At 36.1% G+C, this 18,439-nt stretch overlaps 1 protein-coding gene across 1 annotated transcript in view; it reads left to right on the forward strand.

Moving 5' to 3' along the window:
* ARID4B (AT-rich interaction domain 4B) overlaps positions 1 to 18,439 on the forward strand; it is a 92,889-nt gene that overhangs the window by 31,781 nt on the left and 42,669 nt on the right. Inside the window, 6 exon segments of the mRNA XM_069800722.1 lie at positions 4,188 to 4,253; positions 4,864 to 4,954; positions 9,288 to 9,367; positions 11,741 to 11,832; positions 14,046 to 14,184; positions 17,891 to 17,970. Coding sequence (XP_069656823.1) covers positions 4,188 to 4,253; positions 4,864 to 4,954; positions 9,288 to 9,367; positions 11,741 to 11,832; positions 14,046 to 14,184; positions 17,891 to 17,970 — 548 coding nt within the window.

Raw genomic sequence — 18,439 nt, forward strand, 5'->3', positions numbered from 1 at the left:
CCCTTGGAAATGTAAAGTATCTGTTTGGGCTTATAGTAAGTCTACACTGCAAAATGGCCTTATATTTCTGTTTGGATAATGTTGCCCTAAAAGCTTCTAATCTGGGAGCAGGTCCTGTTTTTCTGCTCTGTTTCTTAACCTCATACAGAAATACAACAGAGCAAGGATCAAAAGTACTTACGAAAAATAAATTAGATTGTTGCTCTGCAACAGAGTTATAGTGGCAGAATATTTTTCTTATATCTACTGTAAATATAAGTGAAAATGTGTGAATTGTGAGTGGTGATAACCTGTTACAGAAGAGCCTCCATTATAAATTGTCATGCATTGCTTGAATCTGCCCTCATGCTATGGCCAATTTTTGCCTCTAGTATGTATGAGGGAGAGAGCAGGCTATCTCCAAAAGCCTTGGTGGGAAGGACTGTTGTCACTTAATAATAATGTTAACTGTAATGAGAAGATGTTAGTCTTAAACTTGACATCTTTAAAAAGCCTTTAGAGCAAATTAATGTGGTCTTTTCATTTCTTTAGTCATAACTCTTAACAGCATCAGCTGGTCTGTGCTTTACAGCACCATTGAGTTTAAGCAACTAGGTATTGGTATTTAAGCTGTTAAGTATCAGTATCTAAGTACAGGAATTGTGTTGTGCCTAGATCAGTGAAGTCTTAACTCCTTTCAGCTCTTCAGAGGCCTTTCAGCCCGCCTTCTTAGATGGCCACTTGCACTTATTTGTTGATAAATATTTTCTTATGGGTTTATTACTTGCAGTTTGGTCACTGCAACGTTTTGCAGAAGGATCTTGAAATGAAATGGAATAGAATTTTTACTGTAAGTTGTTTGTGGAGGCTGTGCCTAAAGCCCTCTGGATTCAAGTTTGTGTGTGTGCGTCTTCGCTGTTACTGTATAGCTTAGGGCAGTTAAGCCCCAGTACTGTCATTGCTTTGTAGAGTAATGTGACTTGTGGTTGAGGAGGTTTTTTTTTGTGTGAGTGCAGTAACTTGTTTACGTTGTCTTTCTTCCACCAGGAACGTATATTTCCTAAACTCAACAGTGACCCATTGATTTTCTCTAAAAATCTTCTCAGCTCTTTCTGGCACATGCAGACTTCCCCCAGTGTTAGCTCCAACCAAGATTCTTGTTGTCAGGTGTACTTTGGAATTTTCGTAGTTTATCTGCTGCATTTGTTTTCCACTTGTTTAGCAGTTTCTTCCGGCCCCAAGGTATTTTATGCCCTAATCTAGAACTGCTGCAGGAAAAGGAAAGTTAGTTAACTTCACAATATCAATTTTAGTTTGAAGCTTTCATTTAAGTTTTATAACTAGATGCTCTGTTGAGAAAGGAGGATGACAACAAGATTTTTTCAATATGGAGTATGTCATCTTCAGGCAAGTAAAATACATTTAACTGTGTCTCCTTTTACCTGCTTTCTTCTTCTGTTGAATTCTGCTTCCTAGACTAGTTTGAGGGATACCTTCATAGTAACTTTTTTATCACCAGTATAATTTAGTAACTTTATTCAATATAATGCAAGTGCTCTGTATTTATCATTTCAGTATCAATAGGTACTGTATTTCACAGTTTAGCAGTCTTCGGCAGGTTCTGTACACAGTACGGAATTCTACGTTAACAATGTAACTGCATTACACGCTTTGCCATGAAAAGCAGTAAAACTTAAGATTTGCCTGGACTTGTGAAAAGTGTTGAAGGCAGGACAAATTTGACTAAAGGGGAGACTTTTGGTGTTAGAAGAGTGGTAGTCCACTTCATCTTCATAGGATCTGTTACAGCTTTTCTTAGAGAGGTATATAAGCCAGTTTATTTTGACAGTGTCTCCTAAAACAATTAGCACCATCATCCACACCTACTTGTATTTGGGCACCTTCCACAGAAGTTTCAGAAGAAACTGTTTTCTGTGTAGGTCTTTATTAAACAGAAACTAGTGAAGCATCTGCTGTATAGAGCCTACCAGGACTGTCTTTTCAGGATGGTGAAGAAAAGGGAAATTGCAGCTGAATCTAACCAGGTTGATGATGTGCTGAATGTCTTAATCTTTTGCCTGAGACAGAAAGGATCCACACTGACAAATACTATGGGAATTAAAACCCCCAATAACAAATACTGACATTGCTTTTCTCAGCTTCAAGAAAGGCCAGTGGTGGCACACTGAGTTTGGAGTTTGAGCATTTCTGTTAATAACCAGGGTTTTTTTTTGAGTACGTATGAATATCTCAAGAAGCAAAAAGTGTTGGTGTCAAAAATCTTCTCCCCAAAAAGAGTCAAAGCCCCAAGGCATCTTTAAAAATAAAAACCATTCTGGGATACACAATAGTGATTTGCTTTGTTTACCTTTCATCATAGTACATTGTGGCTGGCTCATGGTTTTGGATAGAGTTCCTTTTTGCTGTAAAATACATTTAAGATAATTACAGAAAGTAAATAAAAACAGATGTCTCTAAATCAGAGTTGATATACTGGATATTTCATATGAGCCAATAGTGACCACAGGTTTCAGATTACTTTGCATCTGAACTGAACTTTTGATTTCTAGATAAATCCCCCAAAAGAGAGGAATAAATGTCTGTATCTGTCAGGCTGAAGTTCAGAAGCATAGTCTTTGCTTAATTAATTGCTAGCCTGAATCCTTTGTCTGGCTTTCAGGTTACAAAGTATGATTTTGTCTGTCTGGTGGGCAGAAGGTATTTACCCATCAGTAGGTGGGATGATACAGCTGTAAAAAGAACATACTTTCACAACAGTATGTATTGCTGTGGTTCTAACAGAAGATGGACAAGGTGACTATTTCATGAAGTAGCACTTGGAAGGCAGTAAAGCATTTTAGTGGATTTGTTTTCTAATCAGCCAGTCAAGGTAGGCTCTCCTTAGTCCTAGTTGTAAGTGCTGTTCTCAGCTGTTTGCTCCTTTCAAGGTTTACAAAACTCCTTAAACTCTCTTCCTGAGGAGGCTAAATAGGAGAATTGGTGTTAGAGGACGCTGTTGTTCTGAAGGAAATTTTGCTATTGGTGTGTGCTATGGAGAAACTCAGCAATAGTGAGAACATAACCTTGGGTACACTCATGAACCAAGTCCTTGGATTTAATGTAGGATTACTTTAGTTGAGAGTTACTATTACATGGCTGAATCTCATGTTACATTCTTAACTTATTGTGCATACTAAATAAAACATCATATACTTCCACCAAGCTGGTGAACATCAGAACATAATTTGTGTGTGTTAATAAAATGTAAATAAAATGTAATGCCAGCATTTTCTGTTTCCCTGAATTTTAAAATCACAGTGGAAATAAAACTTCAGGTGTAATTGATAGGAGGATCCTGTGACTTTCAGTGTGACCAAGTTAATTTTGAGTGAAATGAATGGTGAATATCTGTAGCATCTGATACAGATATCTTAATCATAAGTTTGAATTTCTAGAACTTTTTTTTTTTCTGAGGATAGCATGTGTAGGATTAGACACAGCCAGTGACATGGGAAAATACCTTGGAAATACTTACAGGATTTACTTATTCCAGTTTTGAAAGACTGAGAAGTTAGCCATCTGTACATTTACTTCCAGTTGACTAGCAGCTGTTAACTAGCTGTGTAGGCTAGGCTGACACTAACTGAAAGGCTATTTGGGTTTTTCATTTTGTTTAGTTGACAGCAGTGTCCTGTACTTTTTTTGTGAGTCTTTCAACGGTGAGTGAGGAAAATGCACTTTAATCAGCAAAAGCAAAAAACCCCAGTGATTATGCGGTTAGATATAGGTGTTAAAAATGTTTGATTCCAGAGCATTGAAATGTAAATGTTTCTTAAAAATTATTTATGCTCAGAACTCTTGAAACTTTCTCCTTTCTTGGTGTGGTGCTAGAGCAGTACAATTCAAATCATTAAGAGAACTGCAGAGATCGTTTTGAGACATGAAACACTGTTGGCAAACTGTTGTTTGTCACTTCCTTTAGAGGTAATGCTTCTGTTCTGAAAGATAAACAATATTTTAGAGTTTTGACAACTGAGAAATTGTCTCCTTGTATTCCTAAAATATATAAATGAAACACAGTTTTCAGCAAGTGGAATGATTATGGTGACTGATAGTAAAATGAGGGTAAGAGAAGGGCCGTTGACATCTGCATGTGCTTATGCTGCTCAATTGTATCAAGTGATTGTCAGTTGAATTATATTTTTTAGGTAACTTTTAGACATGATTCTTCAACAGTGGAAGTGCAGGATGACCACATAAAGGGTCCCTTAAAGGTAATAAATTTGTTTTATATTTTGCTAACACTTTGAAAAGCATTCTTTTTCAGTATTTGACATAAATGTGTGTATGCAGTATGGGGTGAAAGTGGAAGGTTCAATTTACTACACAGGCCAGATGGGATCATGAAGCATAAAAGGTAATGCTGCAAAGCTAGAGTTAGTATACTCTTCATGTTAACTTTCTCCGTTGTAGTTAAAGGTGATGCAGCATACAGGCTGATGCAAGCCTCTTTGTTCTTTTTGGCCTTAAAGCTAAGAAGTTTGGCTGGCTCTGATTTTTAGTCACCGTTGCTTTGGAAAACTCAGCTGGAGGATTTGATGGGCAAGCTCTTACACAAGAGAATGACATCACTGACATTGGTTCTTGTTCCCCACCTGCTGGCAGGAAATAATCAGCTCAGTTAGTTGGCTGATTTTAGAGGAATGAAAGAAAGAAGTTTTAAGGGATACAAATATATTCAAGTGAAGCTGGAAAAGTGTGGTATATTTATATGGTATATTTAACATAGAAACAGGTTAGAAATTAACTCTTCTAAATACAAAAGTGTTAACTTCATTGCCTGTTTTGGAAGCTTTCCTCTGCTAAGTGGCTTTTGTATTTTAGGTAGGAACTGTTGTGGAAGTGAAGAATCCAGATGGAACATACCAGGAAGCAGTTATCAACAAATTAACAGATGCAAGTTGGTACACTGTAGGTAAGAGAAATAGTTATGTCCTTGAATAATACTCATGACTTAAAAATAAGCTTGTGACCTGGACATGTCTTAAGCACAGTGAGAGAGATTTTTGGAGATGCTTAGGTATTCAAAGTTTTTATAAAAAAACCCGCCAAAACTGAACTTCTTATTTGGGGGTTTTGTAAGCAACTGTACTCTTCACAATGTGGAACTGGGACCCCAAATAAAGACCTAGTGAATTGCTCTATTATTGGTAACTACTTCTTAGATACTTAATATACTGTTGTTAAATATTCTGAAGCAAAGTATGCTACTTCCTTAAAAAAGGGAAAGAAGTGCTTCTAAAACAGAAGTTGCAATACTTATTTTTCCCTGCTCTCGGACTTTGCCCTGATAACAGCTGCTGTAAAAACAGACACAGCTTGTTTTTTAATAAAGTCTTTTCCTGTTCGTTTTCCCTATTTTCTAATGTGACATTTCAGACTTTAGATGGTGTATCCACATGCCTACAAGCAAATACAGCTTTTTTTTTTCCCCTTTAAGTATTTTTTTAAAGGTTTTATATACATGGGTTTACTTTTTGATGCTGTGTACCAGTAGATCAGTGTGTCTTGGGGAATAGTGGTCAACTGTAGAAGAACGTATATTCCATCTGTGCGCTGCTAGTCTTAAAGGTACTACACAAAGTGTATTGATTCTTGAGAAACTACATATTCCTCTCCTTGGCAGATAACTGGGACACGGGAAGGTGAAGACCAGGTCTTGAAAAGAACATTAGCGAGACTTGGTTGTTTTGAGTTATTAAGGGTTGTTATTGGTGAAGTGATGTTGAACAACTAGGGAAAGACTAACTTTTCCTACTCATAGTCCTTTTAGAAAGGAATAGAGCTGTAAGTGTAGATAAGACCTTCTAGATAAGTGTTGCAGAAAAAAATACCTGTTTTCTTGTTGGAGAAGTAGAATGTAGGAGTAAAGGAGAGACCAGGTTAGGATGGGGTGAAACATGAGGTATAAAGACAAGATTAGCTTTATAGATAGTGTTTTGGTAATTAGTATAGAAGTGGATCAGATATGAGAGCTTTTAAGAACAAATTATATAGCTGGTGTTAGAACTATGTTGTATGTGTATGTTTATGCTTCTGAGAAAGCATGAGGTTAGCAGTTCAGCAAGAAGAGTAAGGTAGGAGTCTATGTGGATTAAATTTTGAAGGTAGGTGTCATGGAGTTGCAGTGTGTAAATCAAAGTAGATATCTGTCAGAAATCCTGAACTTGAGAAATAGGAAGAGGAGATGTAAGAGTTGAGACTGAAAACAATATTTTGTGGATCAAAGCAGACAAAAGCATGTTGACCTTGCAAAATCAGTAAAAAATAGCACAGCTGCTGGCTGTGTAATGCACTTTGAGAGAGAAGTGACTCTAGCAGCGGATGATTAGAATAATCTCTGTCACGAGGGCGAGTGGAATGAGACTGAAATTATCTTTACAGACGGTGATGACTTTGCAGATCTGAGTGAAAGTCCTACTTCAAGGGATAGCTGCCATTTACCAGATTTCAGAATTAGCACACCTCTTAACCAGCAGTTATCTAATGTTGTCCTAGCACTTGTTGGGAAGTTTCTAATTACTTGCATTGTTAATGATTTTGTGAATAAAATTACTATGGTTTAGTGAAAAACTTTGTGACGGGACAGACAGATCTGAAGTAGTACCTTTCCAGAAGTTGTTACTTAAGACCATTTATGCCACTGCAGCAGCAACATGTACAATTTGGAGGAATAACCATTTTTGGGCTGCTTGAGAACTCTTTTAAAAAGTATGGGCAAGGTTGCTTTAAGAGCATCCTTGTCTGTCTTATATTCATAAGATATCTGACTAGAAATTGTACATCAGTTTGTTTATATGTCTTTTTTTGTGCTACTACTTTCCTACCGAAGGAAGATAGGAACTAAGTTAAATTAAAAAAAAACCGAACTGGTATAGCCTTTTAAAATTAATATAGCAGTTACATAAATACATGAAGTGTCCTTAGTTTATTTGCCTGTAAAAGTTCTTCAGAAAGCTCAAGGTATCCCAATCCTGGTAACTAGATACTGTTTCATCATTCATATAAATGTGTCTTTAGAAAGTTTAAGGGATTTTCTTAACTCTGTGTTTACTAGGAGGAAAAAAAAAATCATAGGATTGTTTGCTTTACTAAAAATGCAGAATTATGCATGTTCAGAAGTAGTCTTATCCCCTTCTGCACTTTTTTGTTATTACATTGCTTTTTCTCAGAATTCAAAGTGGTTTTATTTGCATGAAATTGCTTCTTTTTTTTCTTTTTCCTTGCAGTTTCAGCATAGATGTTTTTAAATGCATTACACTCCTGTATGTCTGCTCAGTAGATTGTTTTGAGGATGTTCCATTAGATTAGAATGTCATATGCATTACAGCCATATGTGCTGTGCTGGCCACACAAGTCTTTCAGGGAGGTGAAGCTTTTCCTTTGAACATATTCATGTTATGGAACAAGATTAAGAATCCCTCTGGCAGGGGAGAGGCCACAAGCAGATTACCACATAGGATACATAATGCAGCTACCTACCTAGCTCTGAATAGGTTTACCTCTGTTGTAGTCAGCTTATCCCTTGAAGTGGATAGATTTTTTTTTTTTTTTTTTAAATCTGTCATTATGTAAGGAGACTGTTATGTTAATTAACACGAACTGAATTAGGAACCTGCTGCCTTCTACTTCACTTAACCAAGGGGGGGCTTAATTATGCGTTGACCATTTGAGACGCAGCTCCAAATCTGTGTTTTCTTGTGCAGTTCTTGCCCTTGGTACTTTCCAACAAATTTTGAAGTGACAGATCTGCATCTATAGCTGGTATTTTATCACTAAACAGTACTCAAAAAGTTACTGTAGTATAAAACATGGACTGGGGAATGGTAGTTACAAGGGAAAGTTTGTTTATCAACAGTACTGAATTTTATATCGGGGTGAAAAATTCTCAGAACTAGGTAGAAGTTACTTTCCTATCAAATAAATACTAGTCAAGAATTTTGATGGACCTTGTTGCTTTTTGTATATTTTTACTTAAATTAGTAAATGTTGAAATTAGTATAGCACCCACTATCTGAAAGCCAGACATGGCTGAACATTAATCTCTTTAATCTTGCCAGGCATCTTTTGCTGGTTGACAGCCATTCTCCTAACACTCTTATTTTGACTCTTGTTTGTGGAAGTGTTTACATATTTTTAGTTTTCTGCCACAATTCTAAGGAGACTGACAGAATCAGGCTCAGCAGTACTGTGGATGGACAGAAGAGGAGATTTGAATGATGGTGAAAGAGACATGTTAAGAAATTGCTGAAACTTTTACCTTTTAATGTAATATTTTAATCTAATGTTGGGGTTGTTTCTTGTGCCCCCAAAAGTCTTCAAGGTCGCTGCAGTGTGGGGACAAGAATAGAATTGTTATCACAGTTGGGGAGGGAGAGGAGGTCAGTTCTTATCTCACTGAACAGTGCAAGCATAGCCCAAGAATTAAATCTTATCACCAAATATTTGTCTGTTAAGTACCTGTAGAAGACTCCACAAAAGCTTTCTTTTTATATGACCAGTTTATCAGCTTCTGAAGATCCCACCTTGAATGTGGGCAGCACATTTCAGGATTCAAAGGGATAAAGTATGTAGCTGAAGCCAACTGTATTATGAACTTGTTTCCAGTTGACCTAGTGATAGCTGAGGTAGCAGAAAGTCTAGAAACCAGGAGCTCCACGGTTCTCTCTCTCCAGCTGGTTTTGATGACTGTCTGCATTTTGATGATTATCTTCCTTAGGCTGATATGACTGTTGTTTTATAGCATAGTTGAATGAAGTTAGTAGAGAAAGATGTTGAACTTCCATATAACGTTAAACTGTAACTTTTTTCTCAAAATATCCATTTATGTTTCTTCATAGTAAGCATAGCTTCCAATTGAATATTGTAGGAGTTCTGGTTATGTAATAAAGTGCTGTAAAAATTGAAAATGTTTGAAGAATAGTTTTTCAGTTCTACCTTGCGTTGATTTTTAATTTTCTGTCCTGATCCATGAATTGTCTGCTCAACTATTGATTACTTAAGATTACATTTAATATATGCAAGCATGGAGTAGCTACGGTGAGACAGCAGCTTATGTATTTGGTCCATCTGTGCAAATGCTTTACTGGATATGCAGCAGTATCCAGGTACAGCTTTGTTGTAAGGACTGTCTACAGGAATGTATATCTTATTCTTTCTGACACCTAAATCAATCACTTACTGATATCCTGATTTAAAAAAAAAAAAATAATCTTTTTTTCCTTGCCTTACGTCTTACCTGGTTACAGTATTTGATGATGGTGATGAGAAGACTCTTAGACGCTCTTCCCTGTGTTTAAAAGGAGAAAGACATTTTGCTGAAAGTGAGGTAATTGAAGAATTTTTATACGACAACTTTTTATTTAGAAAAATTTAAAAGTGGTATTTTTAGTACCTCAGTCTTCAGTATGTTATGTACATCCATGCTACTAAAAATGGGGATTATGTAAAATACAGTCTACAGAGTCTGGCTTGTTCTTTTTTTTAAATCAAGAAATACAGTTAAATTTCACCAAATTTGTAAGTTCAGAAACAAAATCTGCATTTCATATTTTTCATTTTTTTATTATTAGTGCTTCACAGATTGTAGATCACACAAAAAATGGCAATCACGCCACTACTTTGCTTCATATAAAAAAATATCTGTAAGTATTAGTTGGAAAAATCAAAACATGGTACATGAAAAAATTAGTGTACATCTTTGGACAGAATTAAGTTCTGCTGGATTTTAGGCAGATGATCAAGTCTAATTTGTAATAGCTGATAAACTTGAAAGATTGGTACTTTTCTTTTAAAAGGCAAATTATAAGTTGCTGTTACCTGTTAATTTGAAGACAGTTATCAGTATTTTGGAGCTGGTTCATGTCTTAAAGGTGACTTGCATATTAAAATATGCAAACATTTGTAGCAAATTTCAAATAGTTAAAATTTCAGAATAAGGGTTGTTCCTTCTTACTATGTAAGACGATGTGGACTGATGCGCAGATTTGTGTAAACATGTTAGCTTATTGGAAAGCTACTGAAGACGGGGGTTTTTGCTCTACATAAATATGCTTTATTATTGTAGCCAGCTGAGCTTGTTGCCTGCTCACTGCGTTCTTTGTGAAGGTACAGATGCCTTCTAGAATCCCCAGTCAGGTTTGAACACATGTAAAGAGGGCATAATTAGATGCCTAAATCTGGATTCAGATATAAATGCCATAATTTTAAAGATTGCGTTCCTTTGATTAACTTTTTGTTATTAATGATCAGCACTCCTGAAAATTAGATTACTTCTGTTCCATAAATATGATTTTAATATGGTTTCAGGAGTATTGCTTTAGAGTAAGCAGGTTGAAAATGTTAGTCTATATATATATATTACTTTGCGACCAGTTTGGCTAAATGAGAGTCATTTCAGATTATTTTGTCAGATTCAAAGAAACCTTACATTCAGGTGACTCCTACTTTTTATTTTATCATTCTTATTGTCTTAGCTTTTGATGTCTTGCCAAAAGTCACTGATACGCAATTCCATTGTCACCAACCCTCAATGAAACACATGTTGTGCATTTCTAATAATTACCTCATGATTGCATAGCTACTCAGCAGGGAAAATTGCATCTCCAGCTTCTCTTTGAATTAGACCAGTACCACAAGATTGTATTGTTCTGATGTTGTTTTAGCTTCATCTCTGACATCACAAGTGTGTGGGATCTTTTGGGGTGTCCACAACACTCAGAAGTAATCATGCATCTACTGTAAGATTTAAAAAGCCAATTTTATTGTCTCTATGTTCAGTTCTGTCTGACACAGAATACTTTTGAGATTCTTGTTAGTGTTTCACGTTTAAAAATTCATACATGACTCGGAAGTGTAATTTGGAGGACCATGTTTACTTTGGAAAGCTTTATGCCTTCTTTCAAAGCACAAGAATAAGTGCATATACAAAAAACTCTGTGTGCCAGGAGCCTTCAAATCTGGAATGGTTATCATTTAAACAGATAACAACATTCTTAGGGAAAGAAGATACTGCATGTCCATGAAGTCTTTCTGTTGATGCTTTAGCATTCTCCCTGAACAGAGGAAGTTCGTTCTTTCTCTCCCTCTCTTTTGCTTTGATGGTAATACAGCATCAATTAGCACCCTCTCAATTATCAATATAGCACATCTTTTAAATTGTTTTAGAATTTTTCTCTCCCATATCAAATTATGAATTACTCACAAAAATACAATTAACTTGTCATGTTTGCTGCTACTGAGTTATCTTGCAGTTTCATTTCATAGGGGACCTTTGTTCATTTATAAGTAGATGACTGGGTGTTTAGTCTGATGATAGGACAGGCAGAAAATTCATCCTGTAGAGATGGAGTATCCCAGGTCAGCAGAATACCTGATACTTAATTCTCTGTGTTTGAATGGTCCAAAGGCAGGACTTCTGGGAAGAATTGTCTGTGTGTGTTGGACAAAAGTTAATTATTCAGAGGTGGGGAGAAAGTGTTGAAATCCGCCCCCCCGCCCCCCCTCCCCCAACCAAAACACATTACTCTTTGAAATTAAAGCAGTGACGTGTCTGCTGTACTTCTGTATTTCTTTTGTAATGAGAAAGTCTCTCTATTGACAAAAATTACTTTAACGAGATTATACAAACTTAGAGTTTGGAGAGTAACTTATGCCAGGTTTTTTGTATGTGTATGTATATGTATTTTTTTCATTTCAACAGACATTAGATCAGCTTCCACTCACAAATCCTGAACACTTTGGGACTCCTGTCATAGGAAAGAAAACAAACAGAGGAAGGAGATCCAATCATATGTAAGTTTAACATCTTTATATCTGTGCTGTCTGTATATAATTGTGAAGCTGTCAGTGTTTGTGGAGTTTTATTAATTGTATGGTCAGGCTTCTCTTATTCAAAAACCAGGAAACTATATGAAAAGTGTTGTTTAGCACTCAGACTGAAAGTCAGTTTTATGTGTATTGTTGCATGCAAGAATTACAACAAGTCTTCATGTAATCAGTATTTAAAATAGTACTGGGTATAGGCAAGTGGGTTTTCCTTGTTTTTGTTATTTAAGTGAAAAAAGAAAGTGGCATACCAAGTGGAAAGGCATTGTTAAGCTATATTCAGAAGCTTCTCTGTAGTAGAATATTAGTATTATAAATGTGTTGGACTCGACTAAGACCATTACAATGCAGTCTTAGTCCAGCTGATATGAAGTTGTTGTAGAAGGTACTAGAATCTTCATGTAGACCTTTAGTTTCTCACTACAAGGTCTCTGAAGGGCTTTTAGAAATAGGTGAACAGTATTGTGGTTTGCAGCAAAGTGTTTGATAGAAGAACAAAGTTCAAGAGTAGTGCCTTGATTTCCTAGGTACCAAAATTCTTGGTAGTTGTGATCTTGAAAAACTAGTGTTAATACTCCACTGGCTGTTGTTTGTTGTTTGTGGGTGGGGAGGTCTTTTTGTGTTTTGTTTTGGTTTTTTTCAAAGTTTTGAGGTGGTAGTGGTTGGGGTTACCTTTTCATGCTCTGTCTCTTTGATAGCTTGAAATAAATATTACCCTCTATATGTAGAGGTACTATAAATTTACTCAATTATTGATTTACTAATTTGTGATGTATTGAAGGAAAAAGAGGGAAAAAGCTGGCACGTACCACAGAAAATGTGATTGCACCATCGCTGGTGTCTGTGACTGGGTTGTTGTCTCCTCTGTTTCCCTAACTGTACAGGACATTATTGGGGCAGAAACAACACGCTTATCTTTATCTTATGATTAATACTGATTGAGCTGTGTAAAAAGACAAATTGCATGGGTACTGGTATAACTGAGCTAGGCTGCAATCACTCTAAAATAGTCCTGACTTTCTCTCTAGTCCTTGACTTCTTTCTCTTGCCACAAGAGATTCTCAAACCCCAGAAAGCAGCCTGAAAGACTTTCATACTGTACTTTAAAAGAAATCACTGCTTTAAGAAAGAATGTTGGGGGGAAAAAACCCCAATGCTTTATCAGCACTGCAAATGATGACATAAAATTAGGGTGGGGAAACATAGAAATTCACCTTAGACTGTAAATCAGTCTTGTTACACAAGTGCTAACTGTGAGTCTTCTGTTAATATCGAGCTCTGTACTCAAAAGTATTTATGTGAAAAATGGAAGATAGCTTTTAAAATTGTGCTTGCTGTGCTCATTGAACATGCTGTGTATTTTCTGAGAATTAACCTTCAAAGTGACGAGTAAATAAAATATATAGAGAGAGCCAGGAGGGCTGATTTTCTTCTTTTTTTAATCAGTTGCAGGTAATTTTAGTTGGAGTAGTTTTATACATTTAGACTCCCCATATGGTTAAAACCAGGTGCAACTTTGTACTGGAACAGTCGAAACAATGAGCCAGAACCTTTTTTTAATCAAAATATATTTGCACCTTTGCCCATCTACTTACATTCTAACACTTCATTCAATGTGAAATTGAAACAGTCATTGAAATGCTTCACTGCACATCTTTAAAGAACTGTTTCAGGATAAATAGGCTTCTTTTTCTCTTTGCTATTCATCTTCATAGCTGATGTTTCTTCTTCAGATACTTGTCCTCTCTCAAAATAGCTTTTTATTCTGTATGGCTGTTAAAGTAAAAGCATAGAGAGATTAAGAGGAAAGACAAAACTGTTTAGCTTAATGTTGGTCCAAAACGACAACTGCAATAGTATTTTTGAACAGTGCTTCGCTAGGGCAGAATTCTCATTTTTGATGTCCTGACTGCATTTCTATTCCTCCATATGGATGCACGGTGATGTTTTGTTTGGTTTTTGCCTGTATTACACGTAGGTGCGCCTTTCTGAGTTTGTAATGTTTGAGTTGTTACTACAATATCCTTATAAATACTTCTATTCATTTCTATCCTAAAACACTTAACAGGCTATTCAAGTCACTATTATTTATGCCTCTTTGACAATGAGCGTTGGATCTCCTGTAATTATAATAGGCAAGTTTTGAATAGTTGAGTTTTAAGTCTTTTTCTGTTGTTTAGTCCTGAAGAAGAATCTTCATCCTCTTCCAGCGATGAAGATGAAGATGACAGGAAACAAAGTGACGAGTTATTAGGAAAAGTTGTGTGTGTGGACTGCTTCAGTGTGGATAAAAAGAAAGCTCTGTGGTTTCCAGCTTTGGTAAGAGTTTCATCTTTATTTTAATTTTGTAAAGTTTTATTCATTTTCTAGGCACCAAAGAAAGGTGGTTTTGTTTTTTTTGTTTTGTTTTGTTTTTTTAATTTTTGATGGATTAATCTGTATTTTTATTAGAATTTAACATGTTTCTTCAAATTAGACATGTATCATAATAGTCTAAGGAAATATTACATAATATGTTTGTTTACAAAAGTGATTGCTAACATGGCTTTAGTTTTTCCAAACAGCCAGAGCTTATTGACCTAATTCTAGTTCAACAGTGTGTTTAGTGCTATTGAACTAAAATTTCAGGGTTTTTTTTCCTAGGCTATTGCATGTTGTTTTTCTGAGCTTTCAAGTTTTATCAAGGAAGAAAATACAAAGAAGTGCAAAGAGAGGGGAAGTTCAGTGATTACGTAGATATTACTTTTCTAGGTTCAATATAAACACATTTGATAATAAAATAAAATGTTTTTTCTTTGTTGCTATGGGAGGTAGTGGAGAATTGCCAATAAATTTCCTTTAAAACAACATTGTAGTCTTTCAGTACAAATATTTGCTATCTTCCTTTATTCTGTTTTAAAGACACTTTTTTACAAATAAACGTCTAATAAAGTATCACTGTTAGTCTAAGGATTGCATATGGACTGGCTGATATATTTTGAAATTAATGTATTTCCATATGTGGTACCTTCTAGTACCATGCTTTTAATTTTTATTTTATTTTATTATTAATTGTAAATATTTGAATAATTTCTCCCTAGCAATGAAAGCTTTAAATGTTTATCTAGTTTCAGGAAGACCTGTGCTCTGCTTTTGAAAAGATGCCATACAGTAACGTTTAACTCTTCTTGGTGTGTGCAATAGCTCTCAGTTGCAACTTTCTACTTGTCACCTCCTGTGTCTTGTAATGTAGTCCAGAGGCTTTCTAGCAGGACTTCTTTTGGAAAAGTTGGTGGGAGAGAATGAGTCATTGAAGTCGTTTTACAACAAGGGAGAGGGCAGAATACACAACAAGGAGACTTCATGTTAATGACAGATAGCTTTAACAGAGGTTTTCAGTAATAGACAAGAAAATCGAGCTGTTTCTTTACTGAAAGCTGCCATCAAGATCGATGCAATATCGCCTACCTCACATTTGCACTCTGAGAAGTGGTCAGTTAGACTGGCTTGAGCTGTTTTATGTCCATGTTGGGTTAGCTCTTCTAGCCATGCACATGACAGCAGTTTCCATGGCAGCCTCTCTGGTAGGTATTGGGCTTGCATGTGACTAACGTAGTGCTACACAGGATAGCTGCGGGTCAGACCTTAAAGTTTAACTGAAATGTTGCTTATGCTCCCAAGGTATACTAAAGATAAACGCTGTTACTTCTTTGGCTTTCATTTGGAGATTGGTATAGCTCATTCTTCATGGAAAGCTTCCTGCAATGAATGAGAAGCAGTAGGGGGATAAAGTTCGGGGGTGGAGCTCGTTAACTCTGAAATAGCTTATCCTAGATTAACTGTTATTTTAGTAATCAGGTTTATAGCTCTGCAAATAAACATCATATTGCATTTAACCTGAAGGGTTTTGCCAAAGAGTAGATCTATGCCACAAATAGCTGCCCTTTTTTTTTTATCCCCTCCCCTGTAGCTATGCCTCTCCATTCTTTTTAGCTTGTAAGCAGGTTACCTCTACTGTATCAACAAAATAATTTCATCTTATTACTGATAAATTTTGCTTTAACTCTGTATTATGCTAATTGTAATTATGTGAATAATGAAATGAAAATTCAGGTTTAATGTGCTGAAGAATACGTATCCCAGAATTACTTTGTTATTAATGATACTGTGTACAGATGCGCTTTGTGTATAAGCACAGAGGACATTGTGCAAGTTTATTATGTGAAAAGAAGTTCAGGGACTAGTCTAAACCTTTATAGCAAGTAACAGTTAAGATTAGTAGTGGAAACTGATTACTTTGGATATCAGTCCTACAACCAGATAGCCTGTCACTTATAAATCTGTAGAGGTCTAAATTTGGTAAAAATTATTCTGAGGACCCAGTGATTGACTACCTTGTTTTAAGACTGCATGCATGGTTTTTTTCTGGGGGTGTTTTTTTGGTTTTGTTTTGGTTTTTTTTGGGGGGGGGGGTTGACAGCAGTGCATAATTGTAACTGTAAAAAGGCCTGACAGTTGCTCCTTATGTCAGAGTGTGATTTAGTAAGCTTTATAGCATTGCTTAGTTTTAATGTGTACTTAAATGCTTTTGGAAGGTGCAGTGAAAAAATCTGCTTGCAGCATTTTCAGGAAATAGAGTTTACATAGGATCATCTCTCTCATTCTCTATGACTGCAGTAGAGTTTGTTTTGCAAGGAAATCGAGAAAACTTGATTCAAGCAAAATTGAGGTGATGTTGCTTGATGTGAAGGCACTAGATGAGGTTGTGGTAAGCTGTTTTCCAATATCTGAATGGATTTCTGATTACAGAGATCTTGATGCTTGTAGAAAACCAATAGCTAAAGCCAGAAGGGCCTTTCTCCATTTTTAGAGAGCTAGGAGATTGTACCTGTCTGTTTCAAATGGGGGATGATAATCACTGTCTTTTACCTTGATGTTAAAATACTGTTGCAAACTATATCTCAAACTACCTTTCAATTAGTAAGTTGTAGTTTTGTAAAGTAATTTCTTTGGATACTGTAGAATGCATTGAATTTGGAGACTTAGGCTGTTAAGTTTTGTTTTTCTTGAGAAGCATATTTAGCCTATGCTCTGTGATATGCAACTCTGCTTCCAAATCAGTTGGAGCTTTTGACTTTACCTTCTAAAATGCTATATGGCTGGTGACCTATGTAAGGAGGAAAAAAAACTTGTCATGCAGTATCTTTGTGTGCTTGGTGGAAAAAGTGGGACTGAAAGCAGTTGGTGTAAGAGAGAAGAGGTATTTACCAGGGCTAAATTAGGGCTGCAGTCATTTGCTGCTCCTTGGGGTTTCGTAGCAGCCAGAATTTGCTTAAATTTCAGGGAACTACACACATTTTGAGAGAAGAGAGATGAGTGATGGGGAGGGTTGCTTTTCTATTCTGTATCTCTGGAAATCCAATATATATTTTTTATTAAATTCCTGAAGCTTTTTTAATTAGCGACTAGCATTTAAATTGCAACAAATAATTAGTATGTTGTCTTAGTGCTAGACTTGATAGTCTACTTCTCGAATTAAGGAACCTATCATAATACTTGTACTTGAGGCACTCTTTTCTCCTAGGTAGATAACTTATGAATCCTCCATTATAAAATTGCATTTCATAAGTCCTGTATGCCTTTGTTTTTGAAACTGTGTGTGATTACATCCTTGCAATTCCTGGAAGTTTTTCAGAAGAGGTTCCTAAGTCGGGTGGCAGCACTTGGTGGAAGTTCTGTCCTTTTAGGATGAGGAGTAGAATAAGCTATAGTGGCATAACAGGGACTTAACTTTTGTCAGAATGCTATTCCTACTTATGTCTCTGGCAGCAGCTGTCAGTTCCCTCCAGGAAGCGAGCATGAACTCCTGCATTCAGTAATTTCAGGAGGTCATCACTCCTGCATTTTGAGGGATCTCAGTTGTTCTCATGTCAGTGTTGCTAAAGAGAAATGAGCCCCAAAGGTTTTTGAGAAACATACATATGTACTATTACTCTCTTGTTTTTCCTTTTTCTCTCTAAACTTTGCATTTGTAATATCTTTGCAGGTGGTTTGTCCAGATTGTAGTGATGATATTGCAGTGAAAAAAGACAATATTCTGGTTCGCTCTTTCAAGGATGGCAAATTGTGAGTAGGAATGTAGCGGTTGATAATTGAATAAAGTCTCTACCAGTCAAGTAAAGTGTAGTATGAGATGCATTGGGTAAAGTATTAATAACATCAGTAAGCTCAGTAAGTTTCTGCCAAAATTTTTCTAATGTTTAGAAAACTCTTAACATCCTACATTGTGATGAAATTAGTCTTGAACTTTGTCATTATTAATAATGGGATGCATAAACCTATCTGTCTTAGTGTTAATTTGATTGTTACAATGGTGGCAAACAAAGCAGTATTTTGTGACTTTGAGAATGGCCTGAGACTCTTTCCTGCTCTGGTTGGAATAGAGCACTGCTTTTCAGAGATGTGGCCGTAAGCTTATCCAGCTACAGAAGGGGGTGGGTGGGGGTGTGTGTATGCATGCATGTACACCACATGCACACACAGCAATTCTCTTTCTTTTTTTTTTTTGAGGTAGTAAGTCTCATTGTTTATCTTG

Source organism: Haliaeetus albicilla, chromosome 13 (genome assembly GCF_947461875.1).
Source record: "Haliaeetus albicilla chromosome 13, bHalAlb1.1, whole genome shotgun sequence".
NCBI lineage: Eukaryota > Metazoa > Chordata > Aves > Accipitriformes > Accipitridae > Haliaeetus > Haliaeetus albicilla.